Source organism: Mastigoproctus giganteus, chromosome 7 (genome assembly GCF_048544385.1).
Source record: "Mastigoproctus giganteus isolate SK-2022 chromosome 7, ASM4854438v1, whole genome shotgun sequence".
NCBI classification, from domain to species: domain Eukaryota; kingdom Metazoa; phylum Arthropoda; class Arachnida; order Uropygi; family Thelyphonidae; genus Mastigoproctus; species Mastigoproctus giganteus.
In genome coordinates this window covers 3468943-3491488 of record NC_143581.1, presented here as the reverse complement: position 1 = coordinate 3491488, position 22546 = coordinate 3468943, and the positions used below count along the sequence as shown (strand labels likewise).

Sequence of the window (22546 nt, the reverse complement as noted above, 5' to 3'; positions counted from 1 at the left end):
TATAACTGGTTAGATTCCATCAGTCTCTGTTATCACAAATCATTTAACTCCCAGGTAGAACTGAGTGCATCTGCTTTCTCCATCTGCACAACCTTCATGGTTAGCATAGATAAGAAAAGGCAGAAGATGAGACAGGAATATTCTGTCTATAATTTTATTTAATAAATAAATAATAAAAATTTCCATATATACTCTGAATAGCTGAGATAAAAAGAGCTTCACTGTAACTGTTTTATTCCAGTTGACAGGCTGCACTGCCATTTTGACTGCAATAAAAAATGTAACGTGCATTTTTTTGTGGCAGCGAATTTGCTAGATATTGCAATATGTGAATTTGCACCCATGTATGTTATACTAGGACCACAACCCACCTGTCCTTTTGGAAAAAATGGTTAAGGAGGCATTTGATAAAGAAAATACGGATAGGGGAGGATTGGTTGAAGGAAAAGATTGGTACAATGTTTGGTATGGAGTATGGCGCTTAATAGAGCAAAGATGTGCACATTGGGAATGGAAAAGATAAGATGATTTGATAAAGTGAGAAATGAGAAGATTTTCAGAAGGGTAGTGAAAAGAATTGTTGACTCTTTTCACACACCAGAGGAAGATTGACAAAAACTATGATAGGATGACCTGAGAGTGGATGGCAGATATGAGGAGAGCTATATTGAGATGTAACATTGGATATATCTCAATATCTCAACGTTTGCAGAACAGTAATGATTTTATAGAATATACAAAACTTTTCATAAACGTAACATATATTAACAGAAACATGCATACGGATGGAACTCATGTTCACATTTTTAAAGGCATACTGTGTTTTGTTTTGGCCATAATGTACCAAATAAAATACAATAACTTGCACGAGATAAAATAACGGAGACGTAAAGGCAAACTCCCTTAGAACAAACTTCAATTCCCAACACCTCTGGCGGCTCCGTAGCCAGGAGCAGCAATGCGTAGCACACGCTTCTTGATTAGACCGGGGTTCAAGCCCATGACCACCAAATACGGAGAATGCGGAAAGGTCAGGGAATGACCACCGCATATCCCCACGAAGCAATATGGCCTTAGTTGCTAATGCTCCTAAAAACCAAATAACAACAACAACCAACCCCTCTCAGTACCACTAACTAACATAATCCCCTATCCCAATTAATCATCATTAATGAGAACAACAATGAGAATATCCTCCAGGATGAGTCATCATAATTTATAAACCAAACCCAACCACAGTCAATATTTACAATGAATTTCCCCACAACACTTAACTCAAGAGTTCAAGCATACAAGCTTAGACATTTCAAGGGAATTCGACCCTTTATTAAGACGTAGTGAGACTGTAAGTGAATGCAAGAACAGAACAATATAAATTTTTTCTAATTTCAGTAATTTAATTTACTGTATTAGCAGTGACAAATGATTCAAAAATGCAAATTTATACAGCATCAACCGAAGAATACCAAGATCATATTCTCATCCTCTCTAGTAATTTGTCTAATTCTTACATAAATTTATTCAAACTATCACTTTCCCAACACCAGATGATGGTTTGGTGCAACAATCACCCTCTGGCTGAAAGAAAAGATTTGCACATCTATTCCGCAACCATCCTTTTTCAATTTAAATTTATCTCCCTTTATTTGTGTTGTCCAAGAGTAAGGATGCCATCAGCATTTAGTTTGCTCAATACATTTTAGGTTTAAATATTTTATTTTGATTATTATTATTATTACTAGTAGTAGTGTTATATGATACAAGGTGATCTGATTGAGGTGTATAAGACCTTAAATCGGTTGAGCAGGCTCAATGCTGATGGGATTCTCCCTCTTGCTCAGATTACAAACCTGAGGGGCATACATCCAAATTGAGGAAAGACAGTTGTAGAATAGATGTGCAGAAATTTTCCTTTAGCCAGTGGGTAACTGACTGCTGGAACAAACATCCATCTGTCAGTATTATTATTATTATCCACAGTGCAAGGAAGCCTGAGGCTTATGCTGTACCAGCCAAAAAAAAAATTTTCTGAATTACTCCAAGAGAGAGAGAGAGAGAGAGAGAGAGAGAGAGAGAGAGAGAGAGAGAGAGAGAGAGAGAGAGAGAGAGTAGTAGTAGTAGTAGTAGTAGTAGTGGCATGTGATGCAAGGAAGCAAGTGTATAAGCTTATGCAGCATCAGCCAAGAAAAAAAAAAAAAAAAAATCACACCATTCCCTCCAAATGCCTGTCCAGTTCTTCCTTAAATTTATTTAACCTATCAACTTCCACAACTACAGATGGAACTTTGTTCCAGCAATTAACCACCCACTGGCTAAAGGCATTTCACACATCTATTCTACATCTGTATTTTCTTAATTTGAATTTATACCCCTTAGGTTCGTAATCTGAACAAGTGGAAGGATCCTATCAGAATTCAGCGTGCTCAACCCATTCAAGGCCTTATACACCTCAATCAGATCACCGTGCAGGTGCCTAGCCTCCAGCCGGTGCAATTTAGCATTAGCAGAGGCATTTGATGCAAGAAAGCAAGCTTATGCAGCATCAGCCAAAAAAAAAAAAAATAAATAAATAATTAAAAAATAACCACTTCCACTTCACCCCTCTGTTCGTTCGAAATACATGTCCAGCTGAGCCTTAAACTTATTCAGGCTATCAACCTCCACGACAAGGGATGGAAGTCTGTTCCACCAACCAACCACCCGCTGGCTAAAGGCAAATTTCCTCACGTCTATCCTATATATCTGTCTTTTCTCAATTTGAATTTATGCCTTCTCAGGTGATTATTCTGAGCAAGAGGAAGAATCCCATCAGCATTGAGCATGCTCAAACCATTCAAGGCTTTATACACCTCTATCAGATCACCTCGCTGGTGCCTAGTCTCCAGACACTGTAATTTGCAAAACTTAAGCCTTTCTTCGTAAGAGCACTTCTTTTTTCCATTCACCAATCTTCTCGCCCTTCTCTGTACTTGTTCCAGCATCTCTACATCCTTCTTGAAATGAGGCCTCCAGACCTGTATACAGTACTCTAGGTGTGGCCTGACCATTGCCTTATACAAGGGAATAATCACCTCCTTATCCCTGCTAGAAAAATTCCTATATATCATCGACAATACATCATGAGCTACTCTTGCAGCCCGTCTGCACTGCTCAGAAAACTACATATCTGCCTGCACAACCACCCCCAGGTCCCTTTCATTCTCTACCACTGTCAGTTTAGTACCACAGAGTTGATATGTTGCTCGGGGGTTACTGTTTCCCATATGTAGTACTTTACATTTGTCAATGTTAAACTTCATTTGCCACCTCTCAGCCCATCTGCTCAGCCTTTCCAGATCCTGTTGCAGTACCATAGTGTCAGTAGTGTCCTTGACAACCCTGCCAACCTTCATATCATCTGCAAACTTGGACATTAGGCTTGATATACCATCATCAATATCATTTAAAAATACAGAAAACAATAATGGACCCAATACTGAACCCTGAGGGACTCCACTAATAACATTAGTCCACGATGGGCAGTGTCCATTGATTAAAACTCTCTGTCTTCTACCCCTCAACCACCCCTTTTATCCATAGCAGCAATTTGCCTCCAATGCCACACTGCTCCAAGTTGTGCAGCAGTCTTCCATGTGCAACAGTATCAAAAGCCTTTCTAAGATCCAAGTATATAATATCAAAGTTATTCCCTGCATCCAGTTCTTTTGTGACTGCATCATAGTATCCAATCAAATTGGTCAGGCAAGACTTCCCCTTAACAAAACCATGCTGTGTCTGAGCTATAACTGAAGTCTTGTCTAGATGATCCTGCAGTGCTTCTTTAACCGGTGCCTCCATTAATTTTCCGGGAACAGAAGTTAAACTAACAGGTCTATAATTACTTGTGTCGCCCTTTGATCCTCCTTTGTGAATTGGGGTCACATTTGCACATCTCCAGTCCATGGGTACTTCCCCTGAGTCCAAGGAAGCTCTCATAATTATAGCAAAGGGTTTGCTTATTTCCTTTGCTGCCTCCTTTAATATAACTGGATAGGTCCCATCCACCCCAGGTGCCTTTCTTGTATTTATCTTCAACAATTTCTCCTCCACTTTACTCTCAGTTATTACAAGATTCTCTAGCTTACTGTCAGAGTTGAATACACCTCTGGCATTCTTCTCGCTGAATAACTCCTCATGTGTGAATGTAGATGCAAAATATTCATTTAGCTTGTTAGCTACCTGAGCAGGATCATCAACAGTTGACCCATCGATATCAAGTGGACCAATCTGATTCATCCCCTTCCTTCTAGAGTTTACATAAGTAAAGAACTCTTTGCTGTTTTTCTTTGCATCCCTTGCCAAAGATTTCTTGTAGTCTGCCTTCGCCTGCCTAACCTCCTTTGTAACTTGGTTACAGATTAACTTGTATCTATCATAGGCTTCTGTGTCACGTGTTAATTTGTATGTATCCCATGCATTTTTCTTCTCTGCCATATGTCTCATTAGTTCATCTGACATCCACTTAGGCCTAAACCTTGAACAATATTTCTTAGTTGGTATGTAAAGCCTAGTAGCTTCCAAGATAAGTTCTTTGAATGCTTCCCATTTTGAATTTGCTGTTGGTAACATCATCAGTTGGTCCCACTGTATAGAATTTAAATACTGTCTCAGTCCATCATAGTCACCTTTACGAAGGCAATAACCCTTCCCTTTACCCCTAATAGTAGTTACCTCTTTGAGTAAATCCCACTTCAGCACACTGTGATCACTGCCACCTAGTGGTTCATTTACCTGCAGATTCTTAATGCATGAAGAATCACTACTGATAATCAAATCAAGAGTATTACTCTCTCTAGTTGCCTCCCGAACATGCTGATGTAGAAAACAATCATCCAATAAATCCACAAAAGCCTTGCTAGTGTGTGAGTGACCAGCCCCAAAATTCCAGTCAATATCTTTGAAATTAAAATCCCCCATTATAAGACTCTCTGATTTACTGGCCCACTCTATTTCCCTGTACGGTTTCTTATTATACTCATTAGAGTAATTAGGCCTATAGCACATTCCTACTCTCAATTTTGATCTCCCAATGCTTATGTCACACCAAACTGACTCGACACTGCTCTGTCCAGCAATGTCGACTGGCTTCACAGACAGAGGGTGGTAATCAATGGGTGCTGCTCTTCTTGGACTAATGTTATTAGTGGAGTCCCACAGGGTTCGGTGTTGGGTCCACTGTTGTTTTGTATATTTATCAATGATATTGATGAAGGTATATCAGGCTTAGTGTCGAAGTTTGCAGATGATACAAAGGTTGGCAGGGTTGTTAATGACAGTAGTGGCAGTGTGCTACTGCAACAGGATCTAGATAATTTGGGCAGATGGGCTAAGAAGTGGCAACTGAAGTTGAACCTTGACAAATGCAAAGTACTGCATATGGGTAGAAGTAACCCCAGAGAAAAGTACCAACTGTGTGGTACTACACTTAAGGTGGTAGAAAATGAAAAAGACCTGGGAGTAATTGTGCAGTCAGATATGAAGTTTTCTGAGCAATGCAGACAGGCTGCCAGGGCAGGTCATGGGGTTTTGTCAATGAGATATAGGAATTTTGCTAGCAGGGAAAAGGAGGTGATTATCCTTCTGTATAAGGCAATGGTCAGGCCACGCCTTGAGTACTGCGTACAGGTCTGGAGGCCTCATTTTAGGATGGATGTAGATTTCCTTGAGCATGTACAGAGAAGGGCAACAAGATTGGTGAGGGGAATGAAGGGATCCTCTTATCAAGAGAGGCTTAAGTTCTGCAAATTGCAGTTGCTGGAGACTAGGCACCTGCGCGGTGATCTGATTGAGATGTATAAGGCCTTGAATGGGTTCAGCACGCTGAATTCTGATGGGATCCTTCCACTTGTTCAGATTACGAACCTAAGGGGGCATAAATTCAAATTAAGAAAGGACAGATGTAGAATAGATGTGCGGAAATCTGTATTTAGCCAGCGGGTGGTTGAATGCTGGAACAAACTTCCATCTGTCGTTGTGGAAGTTGATAGGTTGAATAAATTTAAGGAGGAACTGGATAGGCATTTGGAGGGAATGGTGTGATTTTTTTTTTTTTTTTTTTGGGTGATGCAGCATAAGCTCATACATTTGCTTTCTTGCATCACATGCCACTACTACTTCCTTGGATTTTATTTCTTAACTAATAGCATAACCCCTCCTCCCTTTCTATCCTGTCTATCCCTTCTGTAGACATTTTACTCCCCAAATTCCAGTTCTGCATTCCTTATATCTGTGTGACACCACGTCTCTGAAATCTCCACAATAGCTGCCTTTGATGTTTTGAGCAATACCTCAAATTCATTTACTAAACTCCTAGCATTGGTGTACATGCACCTGTTCTTTTTCTTAGGTACCCTAATACAACCCATGTGTTTACTTGTACCCCATTGATTCCTAGCAGTCTCTGAAATATCCTGCATCTTATTTTCCAGGCTGCGGCTCATTCCAATAGAAGCAGTGCAAGAATCACTTTCACCTCTGCCAGTGGCTACTGTTAATCTATTAGTCCTTGTATCCTCCCCAATCTAGCAGTTTTCCGACCCACCTAACACTGCCTCGATAGCATCAGCAAACATTCGTGCCCCCTTTCTATTTAAGTACAGACCAAGTTGAAAAAAATTCTACCTTTTGAGCCTTGCACAATCTTTCCAGGGCTGAATTGATTGACAGGGCTCTCATCATATACTCCCTCCTATCGTGTCTGGGCAGAATTGCAGACACTTTCAAATTCAACCCTAATTCACGGCTTTTTTTCAACAGTGACCTGTACTTGTTAAGTAATTCTGCCGGTCTCCTACTCTTAATATCATTAGTGCCAACGTGTACAACTATATCACCTTTTGTGCCCTTAAAAGATGATATCTGCTCTACAACTTCAACCTTTGCCCCTGGCAGACATACCCTGGTCCTGTTCCACCTATCCTTTTTACAAAGCATGTTTCCCGTTTCCCTGACAATAGAGTCACCAACAACTACTAGTTCCTTTGGGACCAGCGCATTCTGCCGAACTTAGGCCTCTCTTGGTAAGAGGATCCCTTCATTCCCCTCACCAATCTTGTTGCCCTTCTCTGTACACGCTCAAGCAAATGTATGCAGTACTCAAGGCGCGGCCTGACCATTGCCTTATACAGAGGGACAATCACCTCCTTCTCCCTGTTAGCAAAATTCCTATATATCATTGACAAAACCCCATGACCTGCCCTGGCAGCCTGTCTGCATTGCTCAGAAAATTTCATATCTGACTGCACAATTACTCCCAAGTCTTTTTCATTTTCTACCACCTTAAGTGTAGTACCATACAGTTGGTACATTTATCTGGGGTTACTTCTACCCCAGTACTTTGCAGTTGTCAAGGTTAAACTTCAGTTGCCACTTCTTAGCCCAACTCCCCAAATTATCCAGATCCTGTTGCGGTAGCACACTGCCATTAACAACCCTGCCAACCTTTGTATCATCTGCAAACTTCGACACTAAGCCTGATATACCTTCATCAATATCACTGATAAATATACAAAACAACAGTGGACCCAAAGCTGAACCCTGTGGGACTCCACTAATAACATTAGTCCACAAAGAGCAGCACCCATTAATTACCACCCTCTGTCTTCTCCCACACAACCATCCTTTTATCCATTGTAGCAACTTAACCTTAATACCATTCTGCTCCAATTTGTACAAGAGTAGAAGGCAATCACCAAGAAAAAGAAGAATGATGATATCCATCCAGCTCAGGACCCTGGGTGTGCCAAGCCCATATTCACCAGATGTGAGACCCCTGGGGTTAATTTGTGGAAGGTGATAGTACAAATAAATTCAAGGAAGAACTGGTGCAAGAAGATATGATGGATGAAGATATGATGCAAGAAGCAAGAAATCTTGCTTCTTGCATCATATGCCTATACTAATGCTATACTATATGCCTATACTAATGCTAATAAATGAAATTCTAAATGGTCCTTTTCAATGAAGGCAAGGACTACTGAACAAATGCACAGCTCAGCTGTATGTTTCTTTCAGAATATTTTCTGACAGTCATTGTATTATGTGGCGATGGCCAACTCCTTTCTTTCTTTCTGGCTATTAAGTAAACTATACAATTTTCAAAATCTTCAGTTCATTGAACAGAATGTGGCTGTTCATCATTTAATAAAATTTGGTAGCAAAAATGGCAACACAACTGTTGCCATTTTTACTAATAACCTTAAAATAGGCAAATCTGAAGCTAGACACTTCAAATACACATTTCATTTAGGACCAAGCTTTCTGAAAATCTAAAATAGGTTTTAATACCTTTTTGTGTCTGTAATCACTAAGAAAAAAATAATAAAAATTGAAATTAAAATTATTACTATATTTAATACCACTCATATACAACGTCAAATTAATAATATAGATTATTAAGCTATTCGTCTAAACTACTATACATTAAAGTGACATTTCAGGCATCTTACTGATATCCATCATTAGACCATACTGCTGACAGACTGTTGCTGATGTTCCCAGAAACCTCATGTGCCAAAGAAAGGCACCTGGGGTAGATGGAATCTATCCAGTTTTATTAAAAGAGGTGGCAAAAGAAGTAAGCAAACCTTTAATTATTATGAGAGCATCCTTGGACTTGGGGAAAGTCCCCACAGACCACAGATGGGCAAATGTACCTCCTCTGTCATTCACAAAGAGGTATCAAAGGGTGACAGGTAATTTTACAGACCTGTTAGTCTGACTTCTGTTCTAAGAAAAATAATGGAGTCATTGGTTAAAGAAGCATTGCAGGATCATCTAGACAAGACAGCAGTCACAATTCAGACACAGCATGGACTTGTCAAGTGGAAGTCTTGTCTGACCAATTTAATTGGATACTATGATGTGGTCACAAAGGAACTGGATGCAAAAAATAATTTTGATATCATATACTTGGATTTCAGGAAAGCTTTTGGTACTGTTGCACATGGAAGACTACTGTACAAATTGGAGCAGTATGGCATTAAGGGCAAGTTGCTACAATGAATAAAAGGATGGTTGGGTGGGAGAAGACAGAGTGTTAATCAATGGATACTGCTCTACGTGGCCTAATGTTATTAGTGGTGTCCCACTGGGTTCAGTGTTGAGTCCATTGTTGTTTTGTGTATTTATCAATGATATTGATGAAGGTATATCAGGCTTAATGTCTAAGTTTGCAGATATGTAGGTTGGCAGGATTGTTAATGACACTAATGACAGTATGCTACTGCAACGATCTAGAGAAGTTGAGCAGATGGGTTGAGAAGTGGCAACTGAAGTTTAACATTGACAAATGTAAAGTACTGCATATGGGTAGCAATAACCCCAGAGTAAGGTATCAACTGTGTGGTACTACACTCAAGGTGGTAGAGAATGAAAGAGACCTGGGGGTAATTGTGCAATCAGATATGAAGTTTTCTGAGCAGTGCAGACAGGCTCCAACAGTAGGTCATGGGGTCTTGTCAATGATATACAGGAATTTTGTGAGCAGGGATGAGGTGGTGATTATCCCCTTGTATACGGCTGCATACAGGTATGGAAGCCTCATTTTGGGAAGGATGTAGAGTTACTAGAACGAGTCCAGAGAAGGGCAACAAGACTGGTGAGGGGTGGGAACAAAGGGGTGCTCTTATGTAGAAAGGTTTGCCCTTCAAATTGCAGCTTCGCGAACCTGCGAGGCGATCTGATTGAGGTTTTTAAGGCCTTGAATGGATTGAGCAGGCTCAATGCTGATGAGTTCTTCCTCTTGCTCTGATTACAAACCTGAGGGGGCATAGATTCAAATTGAGGAAAGACAGTTGTAGAATAGATGTGTAGAAGTTTGCCTTTAGCCAGCGGGTAGTTGATTGATGGAACAAACTTCCATCTGTTGTTGTGGAAGTTGAGAGCTTAAATAAATTCAAGGCAGAACTAGACAAACATTTGGAATGAATGGATCAGTGAAATGGGAAGGGTTTTTTTTGTGGCTGATGCTGTATAAGTTTGCTTTCTTGTATCAGGTGCCTCTATTAATGCTGAGAGATATCAGCAAGAGTATCCTAGCAGCATGGTCTGATGATGGGTATCAGTAATTGCCTGAAGCATCACCTTAATATATAGTAGTTAAGCAGAACAGCTTAATAAACTATATTGTTAATTTTATGTGGTATATGAGTGGTATTATATATAGTAATAATGTTAGATAGTATGAATCAGAGCTGTAATACTCAATATGTTCTACGTTGATAATAATATATCATTGATAATAATTGATTATTTAATTATTTATATTTTACTTTAATGTACCGGTAAGTTGTCGATTTTTTCGTTTTTTCCGTTTTAATTTCTGGAGGGTATCATACGGAAGTGTTCCACGTACTATATTGAGGTAAACTCCTCTTATTTATTTACTAATAGTAATAATGTTAATAAAAAACAACCACATAACGTTCTTCCCCAACTATATTAAAAAGTGAAATGTCAAACGAAATATATGGGATAAATTAAGTAATTAATAAAAAGCTATTTAAAATTCAACAGAAAAGCTAAAAAAAAAAAAAAGGAATTAATAAAAACAAAAATGGAGTCTAATAGAGGCCAGACAAATACTTGTCCCTTAGGAGTGTGCTTGACTTAGGGTTACATTTGTGGATGCTCCCCCCCACCCAAACCTTTATTTTTATGCACCCCCCACTAAAAAGTTTTAACTGAGGCAAATGTAATTTGCACTTTTAACTCCCTTACGAAAGGACTTTGATTTCGCACGATCGTTAAAGTAGAAAATTATATATGTTAGAAAATTATATAAAAGAACCAACTAAAAAAAACAAATCATGAGGGTTTTTTTTTATTATCACCACTGTGTTAGGTGAAACAATGACCGATGAAATCATTTATAATTACTAAAAAACAGTTACACGATTAAAGTATTATATAAGTGGCAATTTCGGTGCATCGAGATGGATATGACTAAATCTGGAATTTCTCAGGGTAATAAAAGATCAAGGAGATAATATACGATAGTCTTTAGAAAATTATGTGCATTATACACTGGAGATTAAGATAATCTTCTAAAGAAAGTACTAATTAGAAAATGTGTTAGTCTTTTAACCCTATGTTGACTTACGAGTTCAAATCTATTAGTAGCCAGCTGTTTCTTAACAGTTCCACTCGCTTGGCTACCTCCACCATCGTCGGATTCGCTCATTCCCTCAACCCTTAAAGGTGAGGAGAGGTCTTTATCTCCATGTAACTTTTTCAGAACTCTGTTCGACATAACTTTTTTTTCACTGTCGAGAAGCCCACAGGGTACAGTTTAATATTCATATAATAGTTTACACAACACGGTTCAGGAACATACCTAATCTATGAACAATATAACTTTGCCAATACCATTGTAGATCACGTTTCCTTACGAACCGGAAGCTCTTGTTTATATTACGGAAGTGCACAATCTCATGCAACAGAGGGCAGTACCTGCAAGTGTCGTTTCTTATATTTCAAACACACATTTATGCTAAGGTTTGCTATCTGTTGCAGTAATAATTTATAATATGTCTACTCCACTTGAATGCCTTGAAAGTAATTTGGAGTTATTCATCGAAAATGTTCGACAGTTAGGTATTGTAGTGAGTGATTTTCAACCTCAGGGACAAACAATTTTGAATCAGAAAATGTAAGTTTTATAAAATAGTGTCTATATCCATATTAATGTGCCCGCGGAGTGTTTTCTTTGCATGCATTTGAGAATAAATATGTATCGAATAAAATCGATAGTTTCAATTCTTTAAGTAAATATCTTTTATGAATTTGCTAAAATTAGTAGTTATCCCTAATCAGTTTCAGCAAAGCCTAAGGAATATTGATTACCGAAGTACAATTGGAAATCAATATCTACAGACTTCTCATAACTTTTGCTTTTCCTTGTTAAAGTGCTATTAAAAGTAAGATCTGCAGCTTTTCCCTCTCCTCAGAAAATCTCAAGGAAATTTACGCGGATTTTCATTGTTGATCATTAATTTAATATGAAAAGAGGCTAAAATTTAAGAAAAAATATTTTAATTCATGAAATTCAATTAATTTTATTGTATTGATTTAGTTTTAATATGTCGCCTCCTTGCGTTGCTAAAAATAATTGCCCTTTGTAAAAAAAATTTTGAAAAAAGTTTTATCAGCATTTCTTAGTGTTTCTTTATGAATTTGCTGATTCCGAATATGAAGCTTAATTTTTACATACCATCAAAAATTAATATGAATTTTGAATAAGTACCAGATATGAAAATAAAATATAAATACGCAGTAATACAATATCAGATTTAGTAACAGTGTCCGTAGAATACGTCATTAATCTACATTACAAGTAAGCACGAAGCTTAAACAGTGAAACTCTTCTCAGATTAATAAAAAAAAGTTAAAAATGTGCATTTCAATGTCTGTGTCCTTTTTTTTTTTTTTTTTTTATCAGTGTTATTTCCTTATCCAAGAACAGTCTCCCCCCCCCATCAAAGCTTCATCCCACCTTACTTGGTACCTCTTCTCCTTGAATTGTATGTCCTGATGGAATCTCTTTCCCATGCAATTCACTAACACTACCCAGATTTTCCTGAAAAAATTTATGTAAGAGTGATGGAGTTACTTATTTGGTATTCAGCATCCAAATTTTCAATCAACTTATAATTTTCACTCTTAATATTACCAAGAAAGCCATTCATTAAAGTCGAAATGACTTTCATGCATTTTGCTCAGCATTAGTCATTTTATATTTTGAGCAAAAGTGCACAATCTTTAGGTTATATTAAAGGAGGCAGCAAAGGAACTAAGCAAACCCTTAGCCATAATTATGACAGCATCCTTGGACTCGGGTGAGGTCCCCACAGACTTGAGACGTGCAAATGTATCCCAATTCACAAAGGGAGATCGAAGGGCGACACAAATAATTCAGACCAGTTAGTTTAAATTCTGTTCTGAGTAAAATAATGGAGTCACTGGTTAAAGATGCATTGCAGGATCATCTGGACACGACTGCAGCAATAATTCAGACACAGCATGGATTTGTTAAGGGAAAGTCTTGTCTGACAAATTTGATTGGATATTATGATGTGGTTACAAAGGAAGTGGAAGCAAAAAATAATTTTGATATCATATACTTGGATTTCCGGAAAGCTTTTGACACAGTTATGTATGGAAGGCTACTGTATAAATTGGAGCAGAATTGTATTAAGGGTAAGTTACTACAATGTATAAAAGGTGGTTGAGTGAGAGAAGACAGAGGGTGTTAATCAATGGGCGCTGCTCTTCGTGGACTAATGTAATTAGTGGAGTCCCACAGGGTTCGGTGTTGGGTCCACTGTCGTTTTGTATATTTATCAATGGTATCGATGAAGGATATCAGGCTTAGTGTCGAAGTATACATATGATACAAAGGTTGGCAGAGTTGTTAATGACAGTAATGGCAGTGTGCTACTGCAACTGGATCTAGAAAATCTGGGAAGATGGGCTGAGAAGGGGCAACTGAAGTTTATCATTGACTAATGCAAAGTACTGCAGTAGAAGTAACTCCAGAGGAAGTGTAGTACCAACTGTGTGGTACTACACTTCGGGTAGAAAATGAAAAGACCTGGGAGTAATTGTGCAGTCAGATATGAAGTTTTCTGAACAATGCAGACAGGCTGCAAGAGCAGGTCATGGGGTTTTGTCAATGATATACAGGAATTTTGCTAGCAGGGAAAAGGAGGTGATTGTCCCTCTGTATAAGGCAATGATCAGGCCACGCTTTGAGTACTGTGTACAGGTCTGGAGGCCTCATTTTAGGGAAGATGTAGATTTGCTTGAGCTTGTACAGAGAAGGGCAACAAGATTGGTGAGGGGAATGAAGAGAAGACAGAGGGGGGTAAGACGGAACCTCTTACGAAGAGAAGCTTAAGTTCTGCAAATTGCAGTGGCTGGAGACTAGGCACCTGCAAGGTGAGCAGATTGAGGTGTATAAGGTCTTGAATGGGTTGAGCATGCTGAATTCTGATGGATTCTTTCACTTGTTCAGATTACGAACCTAAGGGGGCATAAATTCAAATTGAGAAAAGATGTGGAAATTTGCCTTCAGCCAGCGGGTGGTTAATTGCTGGAACAAACTTCCATCTGTCATTGTGAAAGTTGATAGGTTAAATAAATTTGAGGAACTGGACAAATATTTAGAAGATATGGTTGTGTAATATATATGTATATATATATTTTTTTTTGGCTGATGCTACATAAGCTCATACACTTGCTTTCTTACATCACATGCCACGGTTACTATTATTATATTCCAGTTCTTGTGAAGCCAACATCTGATTAACTTGTGGGCTAATAAATATGCCACTTTTCACTTTTTTGCATCAGAAAATTTTGAAAACAGATTTTTAAAGTCACTTTGAGGATTCAGTGCTTTAACAAATTGCTTCATTAGTGCACCCAGCTTCGTATGGAATGGTTGTCACAAGACTCTTTCATGAAACTAAGGGACTGTTTACTACATTGTGTGGCGCCTCCGTAACCAGGTGGGCAATAGCAGCAGTGCGTAGCACACTCTTCTTGATTAGACCAGGGTTCGAGCCGGTGACCACCAAATACGGAGGATGCGGAAAGGTCAGGGAATAACCACCGCATATCCCGGAGTAATGTGGGTATCAGTAACTTCAGAGTGATGTATCAACTACGTGGTACTACATTCGGGGTACTGGAAAGTGACAACTGCCTGGCAGTAATTGTATGCAGTCGGAAGTGAGTTCTCTGACCAATGCAGACAATTGCCAGGACAGCTCATGGGATTTCATCTAATGATATACAGAAACTTTGCTAGCAGGGACAAGGAAGTGTTTATCCCGTTATATACGGCAGTGGTTAGGCTACATCTTGGATACTGCATACAGGTCTGGAGTACTCATTTTGCGAAGGATATAGATCTGCTAGAGCGGGTGCACGGATGGACAACGAGATTGGTGAAGGGAATGAAAGGGTTGTCTTACCAAGACAGTCCTCATTGTTCTGCAAATTGCAGTGTGCAAGGTGATCTGATTGAAGTGTTTAAGGCTTTGAATGGATTGAGCAAGCTCAGTGCTAATGGCATTCTTCTTGCTCAGGTTACAAATGAGGGGCATAAATTCAGTTTGAGGAAGATGGTTGCAGGATAGATGTGAGGAAGTTTGCCTTTGGCCAGTGGGTGGTTGTTTGTTGGAACAAACTTCCATCTGGTGTTGTGGAAGTGGTCAATTTGAATTAATTCAAGGATCAACAACATAAATTATTCAAGGGGTGGACAGATGATGTGGGAGTGTTTTTTTTTTTTTTTTTTTGCTTTTTTGATGTGAAACATCCTTGACTAATTGCACCTACAACAGAGTAGATCCGATTAGTCACGAAAAATGCATCATGGAAGCAATTACATGATCTGCAGCTTTCATGAGACACTTCCTATGCCCCTGCCACTAATCTGTGTTGAGCACTCACTAGTATTGTGACTGGAGCACATGACGCATTTTTTGTGATCAGTGTGATATCTCGAGTTTTAGTGAACTGATTTACAAAATTCAAATGCCATTCATTTGAATTTTGTTGAACTGCATTAGAAAAATGCAGTAAAACAAAAAAAATTGCATGTGTACTTTGTATATGCACAAAAGCTATTTTATTTTATGAAAAACATCTTTGCCTTAAAAGAGGTTAGCAAAATCCAAGCCAATATCCTTAATTACCCATTTGATTGTAGCCATTTATTGAAAATTGATGTAATGTTATCACCTATGGCTGTAGGCTTTACTTTTAATGATCTTCGATACAGGAAGTACTGTATTTACTTACTGCTTTGTATTTTTTTCTTTGTGTTTATTACGCTGCACTTAATTGTGTAGTGTAATAAAATGTTATGATGTAAACTTTTATCCTGTCAGCTGTCACGAAAAGGATTGTTCTTCTATTCATGCATTGTCAGTTGAAATCCACTTGAAAAATCAGAAAAAAAAAAAATTCAAACTTATTCACTTTTTGATGAAATCTTTGTTTTTCAATCTTTTCTAAACACACAACTGTGAAAAATATATTTTTTAAATTAAAAATGTGTGTTTTATTAATTTTTGAAATTAAAACCCTCTATAGACCTGTCAGTGAGCAAAATGTAATTTTGAAAAACCTACATACTTCAGCAAAATGTGGGGAACTGGCTGCCAGACGTTAATTGTGCACCTGAATCTAAACCTCCCAAGCACTTAGCATTAGCATTAGTAGAGGCATTTGATGCAAGAAAGCAAGCTTATGCAGCATCAGCCAAAAAAAAAAAAAAAACCCCACTTCCACTTCACCCCTCTGTTCGTTCAAAATACCTGTCCAGCTGAGCCTTAAACTTATTTAGGCTATCAACCTCCACCACAAGGGATGGCAGTCTGTTCCACCAACCAACCACCCGCTGGCTAAAGGCAAATTTCCGCACATCTATCCTACATCTGTCTTTCCTCAATTTGAATTTATGCCCTCTCAGGTGATTTTTCTGAGCTAGAGGAAGAATCCCATCAGCATTGAGCATGCTTAAACCATTCAAGGCTTTATACACCTCTATCAGATCACCTCGCTGGTGCCTAGTCTCCAGACACTGTAATTTGCAAAACTTAAGCCTTTCTTCGTAAGAGCACCCCTTTGTTCCATTCACTAATCTTGTTGCCCTTCTCTGTACTCGTTCCAGCAGCTCTACATCCTTCTTGAAATGAAGGATGTAGAGCTGCTGGAATTCCTAATTCATTTCACAAATATACGTGGTCTCAATTCTAATCTCAACAATGTTCATTTCCACTTGCAGTCTATCAAACCCAGTGTACTTTTTCTGACAGAATCTCAGTTATCGGTTCATTCAACTACTGCTCATCTCAGGTGCCCAAATTATTCGCTGTATGATTCCTTTCACCTCAAAGGTGGTACTTGTGCATATGTCCATTCTGATATTCCCTGTCAGAGACTTGGCAATTTGGAATTTCCTCTCTTTGATCTTCTCTGGCTTAAAATCTCTCTACCTCATTGTGCCAAATTCATCTGTTGTCTCTACCATTCTCCCAACTCCACTAATCACTTGGAGCTCTTTGACTTCCTCTCTTTGCAACTTGACTTTTTCCAGTCCAACTTTCTTAACAGTGAGGTAATTTTCCTTGGTGACTTTAATGTTCACAACTCCAGTTGACTTCCGTTTTCTAGTCACACTGACGAAGCTGGTCGAGATCCTGAGACTTTTGAAATTGCTAATGACCTTGCACAGATTATTCATTTACCTACAAGAATACTGGACAATCCTAATCATACAGCAAACATGCTTAATCTTTTTCTCACAAACAACCCTTCTAAGTACACGGTCGAAGTGAGATGTCCTTTAGGCACTTCAGATCACAACTTGGTGATTGTCTCTTCTCCAATGGAGCCTTTATCTCATGGCTATTCCCAACCTCGTGTTGTTTGGCATTACAAGAATGCAAAATGGCATAACCTGCAAGATTTCTTTTCCTTGGTCGGATTACTGTTTTAAAACTTTTGATGTCAACGTTTGCTCAGATCGTGTCAGTGAAATTATTCTTGCAGGAATGGAATCCTTTATCCCACACTCCACTTTAAAATCTCGTCCTTTATCTAAACCTTGGTTTTCCAATAAATGTGCTAAGGCTGTTCAAGAGAAGAATGTTGCATACTGTAATTGGCTTGTTTCTAATTCTTCAGTTTCATTTTCTGCATAAACCAAAGCTCGCAACAATTGTAAAGCAGTTATTAATCAGTCCAAACTAGAGTTTGAACAGGCTAAGAGTAGAAAACTTGCTTCTTGCCCTAATGGTAACCGAACATTCTGGTCTCTTGCCAAAGCTACTGGCTGCAACTTTTGCCCATCTCTGCTCCCACCTCTGTCCAAACCAGATGGTTCTGTTGTCACTTCAGCCAAGGATAAAGCTGACCTGCTAGCATCCCATTTTTCTTCCAACTCATGTATTAATGATCTTGGTAAAACACCTCCCACCATTCCCAACATGCTCCATTCAATGCCTCCTGTAGTCTTCCTTCAAAAGGATGTCATAAGGATTTTGACGAATCTTGATGCTAAGAAAGCTCCAGGTCCCGATGGTATTTCTCCACTTGTTCTCAAAACCTGTGCTCCCGAACATACTCCTATTCTTTGCCACCTTTTTTTCACTTACTTATTCCAAAGGTGTTTTTCCTTCTGCTTGGAAATTTGTTCATATCCAACCAGTTCCTAAAAAACGGTGACAAATCCCTCCCATCCAATTATCGTCCCATTGCAATTACTTCTACTCTTTCTAAAGTAATGGAGAAATCAATTAACCGCCAACTCTTAAACTACCTAGAAACCTTCGGTCTGATCAACGATCGCCAGTATGGATTCCGTCAGTGTCGATCCACTGCTGATATTCTGGCTTATGTTACCCATTTATGGACTAATTCAATGGAAAGGTCCGGTGAAACACAAGTAGTTGCTCTTGACATCTCAAAGGCTTTTGATCATGTTTGGCATAAATGTTTTCTAAACAAGCTTCCATCTTATGGTTTGCCAACTGTTTTTAGTACTTGGTTATCCAGTTTTCTCTCTGATCGCTCACTGAGGGTGATGGTAGATGGCTCTCTGTCTTCTAACTTCTCCACTAATGCCGGTGTCCCCCAAGGTTCAGTTCTTTCCCCCACTCTTTTCGTCTTGTATATCAATGACCTTCTTCCATTGACTGGAAATCCTATCCATAGTTTTGCCGATGATAGCACATTGCATTCAACTTTCCATTTTGAGAAACCTTGTCCTGCTCAATCAGCTTCAACTTCTCGAAAATCTGCTACCAATTCCTTAAATGCCGCTCTTCTGGTAATTCTCCAGTGGGGCAAAGACAGCTTAGTTGATTTCAACCCTTCTAAAACTCAGTCTTGTCTTATATCTCGCAAAAAGGATTCTTCTGCTCCTATGCTTATCTTTAGTGACACTCCGATTTCTAGGCAAAATGATATATCTCTTTTGGGGATTACCCTGACTTCTAATCTCTCTTGGCACAAGCTGTTACAAATATTGCTTGCTCTGCATCTAAAAAACTTGGTTTTCTCTTTCGCTCTCGGCGTTACTTTTCTTCCAAACAGCTGCTCTCTCTGTATAAATCGCAAATCCGCCCTGCCATGGAATATTGTTCCCACATCTGGGGTGGTGCCCCCAAAACCTCTCTCAGGCTTCTTGATTCCATTCAGAAGAGGGCAGTTAGGTTAATTAATGATTCATCTCTAACAGAGTCTCTCCACTCGCTTTCTCATAGATGCACTGTTTCTGCTGCATGCCTCTTCTGCAGATACTTCCTTGGGCACTGTTCTTCTGAATTGGCTTCTATAATTCCTGCTCTCTTTTTCAAAACAGTCCGAACACGTGCCGCCACTAATCTCTTCTAATCTCTCTTGGCACAAGCATGTTACAAATATTGCTTCCTCTGCCTATAAAAAACTTTGTTTACTCTTTCGCTCTCGGCGTTACTTTTCTTCCAAACATCTGTTCACCCTGTATAAATCGCAAATCTGGCTTGCCATGGAATATCGTTCCCACATCTGGGGTGGTGCCCCCAAAACCTCTCTCAGGCTTCTTGATTCCATTTAAAAGAGGGCAGTTAGGTTAATTAATGCTTCATCTCTAACAGAGTCTCTCCACTCGCTGTCTCATAGACGTACTGTTTCTGCTGCAGCCTCTTCTACAGATACTCCATGGGCACTGTTCTCATTATTAGCATTAGCATTAGTAGAGGCATTTGATGCAAGAAAGCAAGCTTATGCAGCATCAGCCAAAAAAAAAAAAAATAAAGTAAAATAAATAAATAAAAAATAACCACTTCCACTTCACCCCTCTGTTCGTTCGAAATACCTGTCCAGCTGAGCCTTAAACTTATTTAGGCTATCAACTTCAACGACAAGGGATGGAAGTCTGTTCCACCTACCAACCACCCGCTGGCTAAAGGCAAATTTCCGCACATCTATCCTACATCTGTCTTTCCTCAATTTGAATTTGAATTTATGCCCTCTCAGGTGATTATTCTGAGCAAGAGGAAGAATCCCATCAGCATTGAGCATGCTCAAACCATTCAAGGCTTTGTACACCTCTATCAGATCACCTCGCTGGTGCCTAGTCTCCAGACACTGTAATTCGCAAAACTTAAGCCTTTCTTCGTAAGAGCACCCCTTTGTTCCATTCACTAATCTTGTTGCCCTTCTCTGTACTCGTTCCAGCAGCTCTACATCCTTCTTGAAATGAGGCCTCCAGCCCTGTATACAGTACTCTAGGTGTGGCCTGACCATTGCCTTATAGAAGGGAATAATCACCACCTTATCCCTGCTAGAAAAATTCCTATATATCATTGACAATACACCATGAGCTACTCTTGCTGCCCATCTGCACTGCTCAGAGAACTTCATATCTGCCTGCACAACCACCCCCCAGGTCCCTTTCATTCTCTACCACTGCCAGTGTAGTACCACAGATTTGATACGTTGCTCTGGAGTTGCTGTTTCCCATATGTAGTACTTTACATTTGTCAATGTTAAACTTCATTTGCCACCTCTCAGCCCATCTGCTCAACCTTTTCCAGATCCTGTTGCAGCAGCATAGTGTCAGTATTGTCCTTGACAACCCTGCCAACCTTCATATCGTCTGCAAACTTGGACATTAAGCTTGATATACCATCATCAATATCATTTATAATTACAGAAAACAATAAAGGACCCAATACTGAACCCTGAGGGACTCCACTAATAACATTAGTCCACGATGAGCAGTGTCCATTGATTACCACTCTCTGTCTTCTCCCCCTCAACCACCCCTTTATCCATAGCAGCAATTTGCCTCCAATGCCACACTGCTCCAATTTGTGCAGCAATCTTCCATGTGCAACAGTATCAAAAGCCTTTCTAAGATCCAAGTATATAATATCAAAGTTATTCCCTGCATCCAGTTCTTTTGTGACTGCATCATAGTATCCAATCAAATTGGTCAGGCAAGACTTCCCCTTAACAAAACCATGCTGTGTCCGAGCTATAACTCAAGTCTTGTCTAGATGATCCTGCAGTGCTTCTTTAACCAGTGCCTCCATTAATTTTCCGGGAACAGAAGTTAAACTCACAGGTCTATAATTACTTGTGTCTGCCTTTCATCCTCCCTTGTGAATTGGGGTCACATTTGCACATCTCCAGTCCATGGGTACCTCCCCTGAGTCCAAGGAAGCTCTCATAATTATGGCTAAGGGTTTGCTTACTTCCTTTGCTGCCTCCTTTAATATAACTGGATAGATCCCATCCACCCCAGGTGCCTTTCTTGTGTTTATCTTCAAAAATTTCTCCTCCACTTTACTCTCAGTTATTACAAGATTCTCTAGCTTACTGCCAGAGTTGAATACACCTCTCTGAATAACTCCTCTACAGAAAGGAGTTATTCTGAATAACTCCTCGTGCGAATGTCGATGCAAAATATTCATTTAGTTTGTTAGCTACCTGGGCAGGATCATTAACAGTTGACCCATCGTTATCAAGTGGACCAATCTGATTCATCCCCTTCCTTCTAGAGTTTACATAAGTAAAGAACTCTTTGCTGTTTTTCTTTGCATCCCTTGCCAAAGATTTCTTGTAATCTGCCTTCGCCTGCATAACCTCCTTTGTAAATTGGTTACAGATCAACTTGTATCTATCATAGGCTTCTGTGTCACGTGTTAATTTGTATGTATCCCATGCATTTTTCTTCTCTACCATATGTCTCATTAGTTCATCTGACATCCATTTAGGCCTAAACCTTGAACAATATTTCTTAGTTGGTATGTAAAGTCTAGCAGCTTCCAAGATAAGTTCTTTGAATGCTTCCCGTTTTGAATTTGCTGTTGGTAACATTATCAGTTGGTCCCACTGTATAGAATTTAAATACTGTCGCAGTCGATGTTAGTCGCTTTTACGAAAGCAATAACCCTTCCCTTTACTCCTAATGGTAGTTACCTCTTTGAGTAAATCCCACTTCAGCACACTGTGATCATTTCCACCTAGTGGTTCATTTATCTGCAGATTCTTAATGCATGAAGAATCACTACTGATAATCAAATCAAGAGTATTACTCCCTCTAGTTGCCTCCCGAACATGCTAATGTAGAAAACAGTCATCCAATAAATCCACAAAAGCCTTGCTAGTTTGTGAGTAACCAGCCCCCAAATTCCAGTCAATATCTGGGAAATTAAAATCCCCCATTATAAGACTCTTTGATTTACTGGCCCACTCTATTTCCCTGTACAGTTTCTTGTTATACTCGTCGGAGTCATTAGGCCTATAGCACACTCCTACTCTCAATTTTGATCTCCCAATGCTTATGTCACACCAAACTGACTCGACACTGCACTGTCCATTGTCAACTGACTTCACTTCCTTGGATTTTGTGTTTCTTAACTAATTGTATGTGTTTTATGTGTTTCTTCCTGTCTATCCTTTCTGTAGAAGTTGTACTCCCCAAATTCCAGTTCTGCATCCC

The 22546-nt window shown here is 39.2% G+C and overlaps 2 protein-coding genes across 3 annotated transcripts in view; one reads left to right on the top strand and one right to left on the bottom strand.

Annotated features, from left to right (window-relative positions):
• Nulp1 (Nuclear localized protein 1) overlaps positions 1-11428 on the bottom strand; it is a 231935-nt gene extending 220507 nt beyond the window's left edge. For both annotated transcript variants that reach the window (XM_090377506.1, XM_090377505.1), the window contains exon 1: positions 11141-11428. In XM_090377506.1, coding sequence (XP_090233632.1) covers positions 11141-11290 — 150 coding nt within the window. In that variant the 5' untranslated portion in view covers positions 11291-11428. The remainder of the gene's footprint in view (positions 1-11140) is intronic.
• Positions 11420-22546, top strand: part of MED10 (mediator complex subunit 10) — a 62614-nt gene continuing 51487 nt past the window's right edge. Inside the window, exon 1 of the mRNA XM_090377507.1 lies at positions 11420-11689. Coding sequence (XP_090233633.1) covers positions 11568-11689 — 122 coding nt within the window. The 5' untranslated portion in view covers positions 11420-11567. The remainder of the gene's footprint in view (positions 11690-22546) is intronic.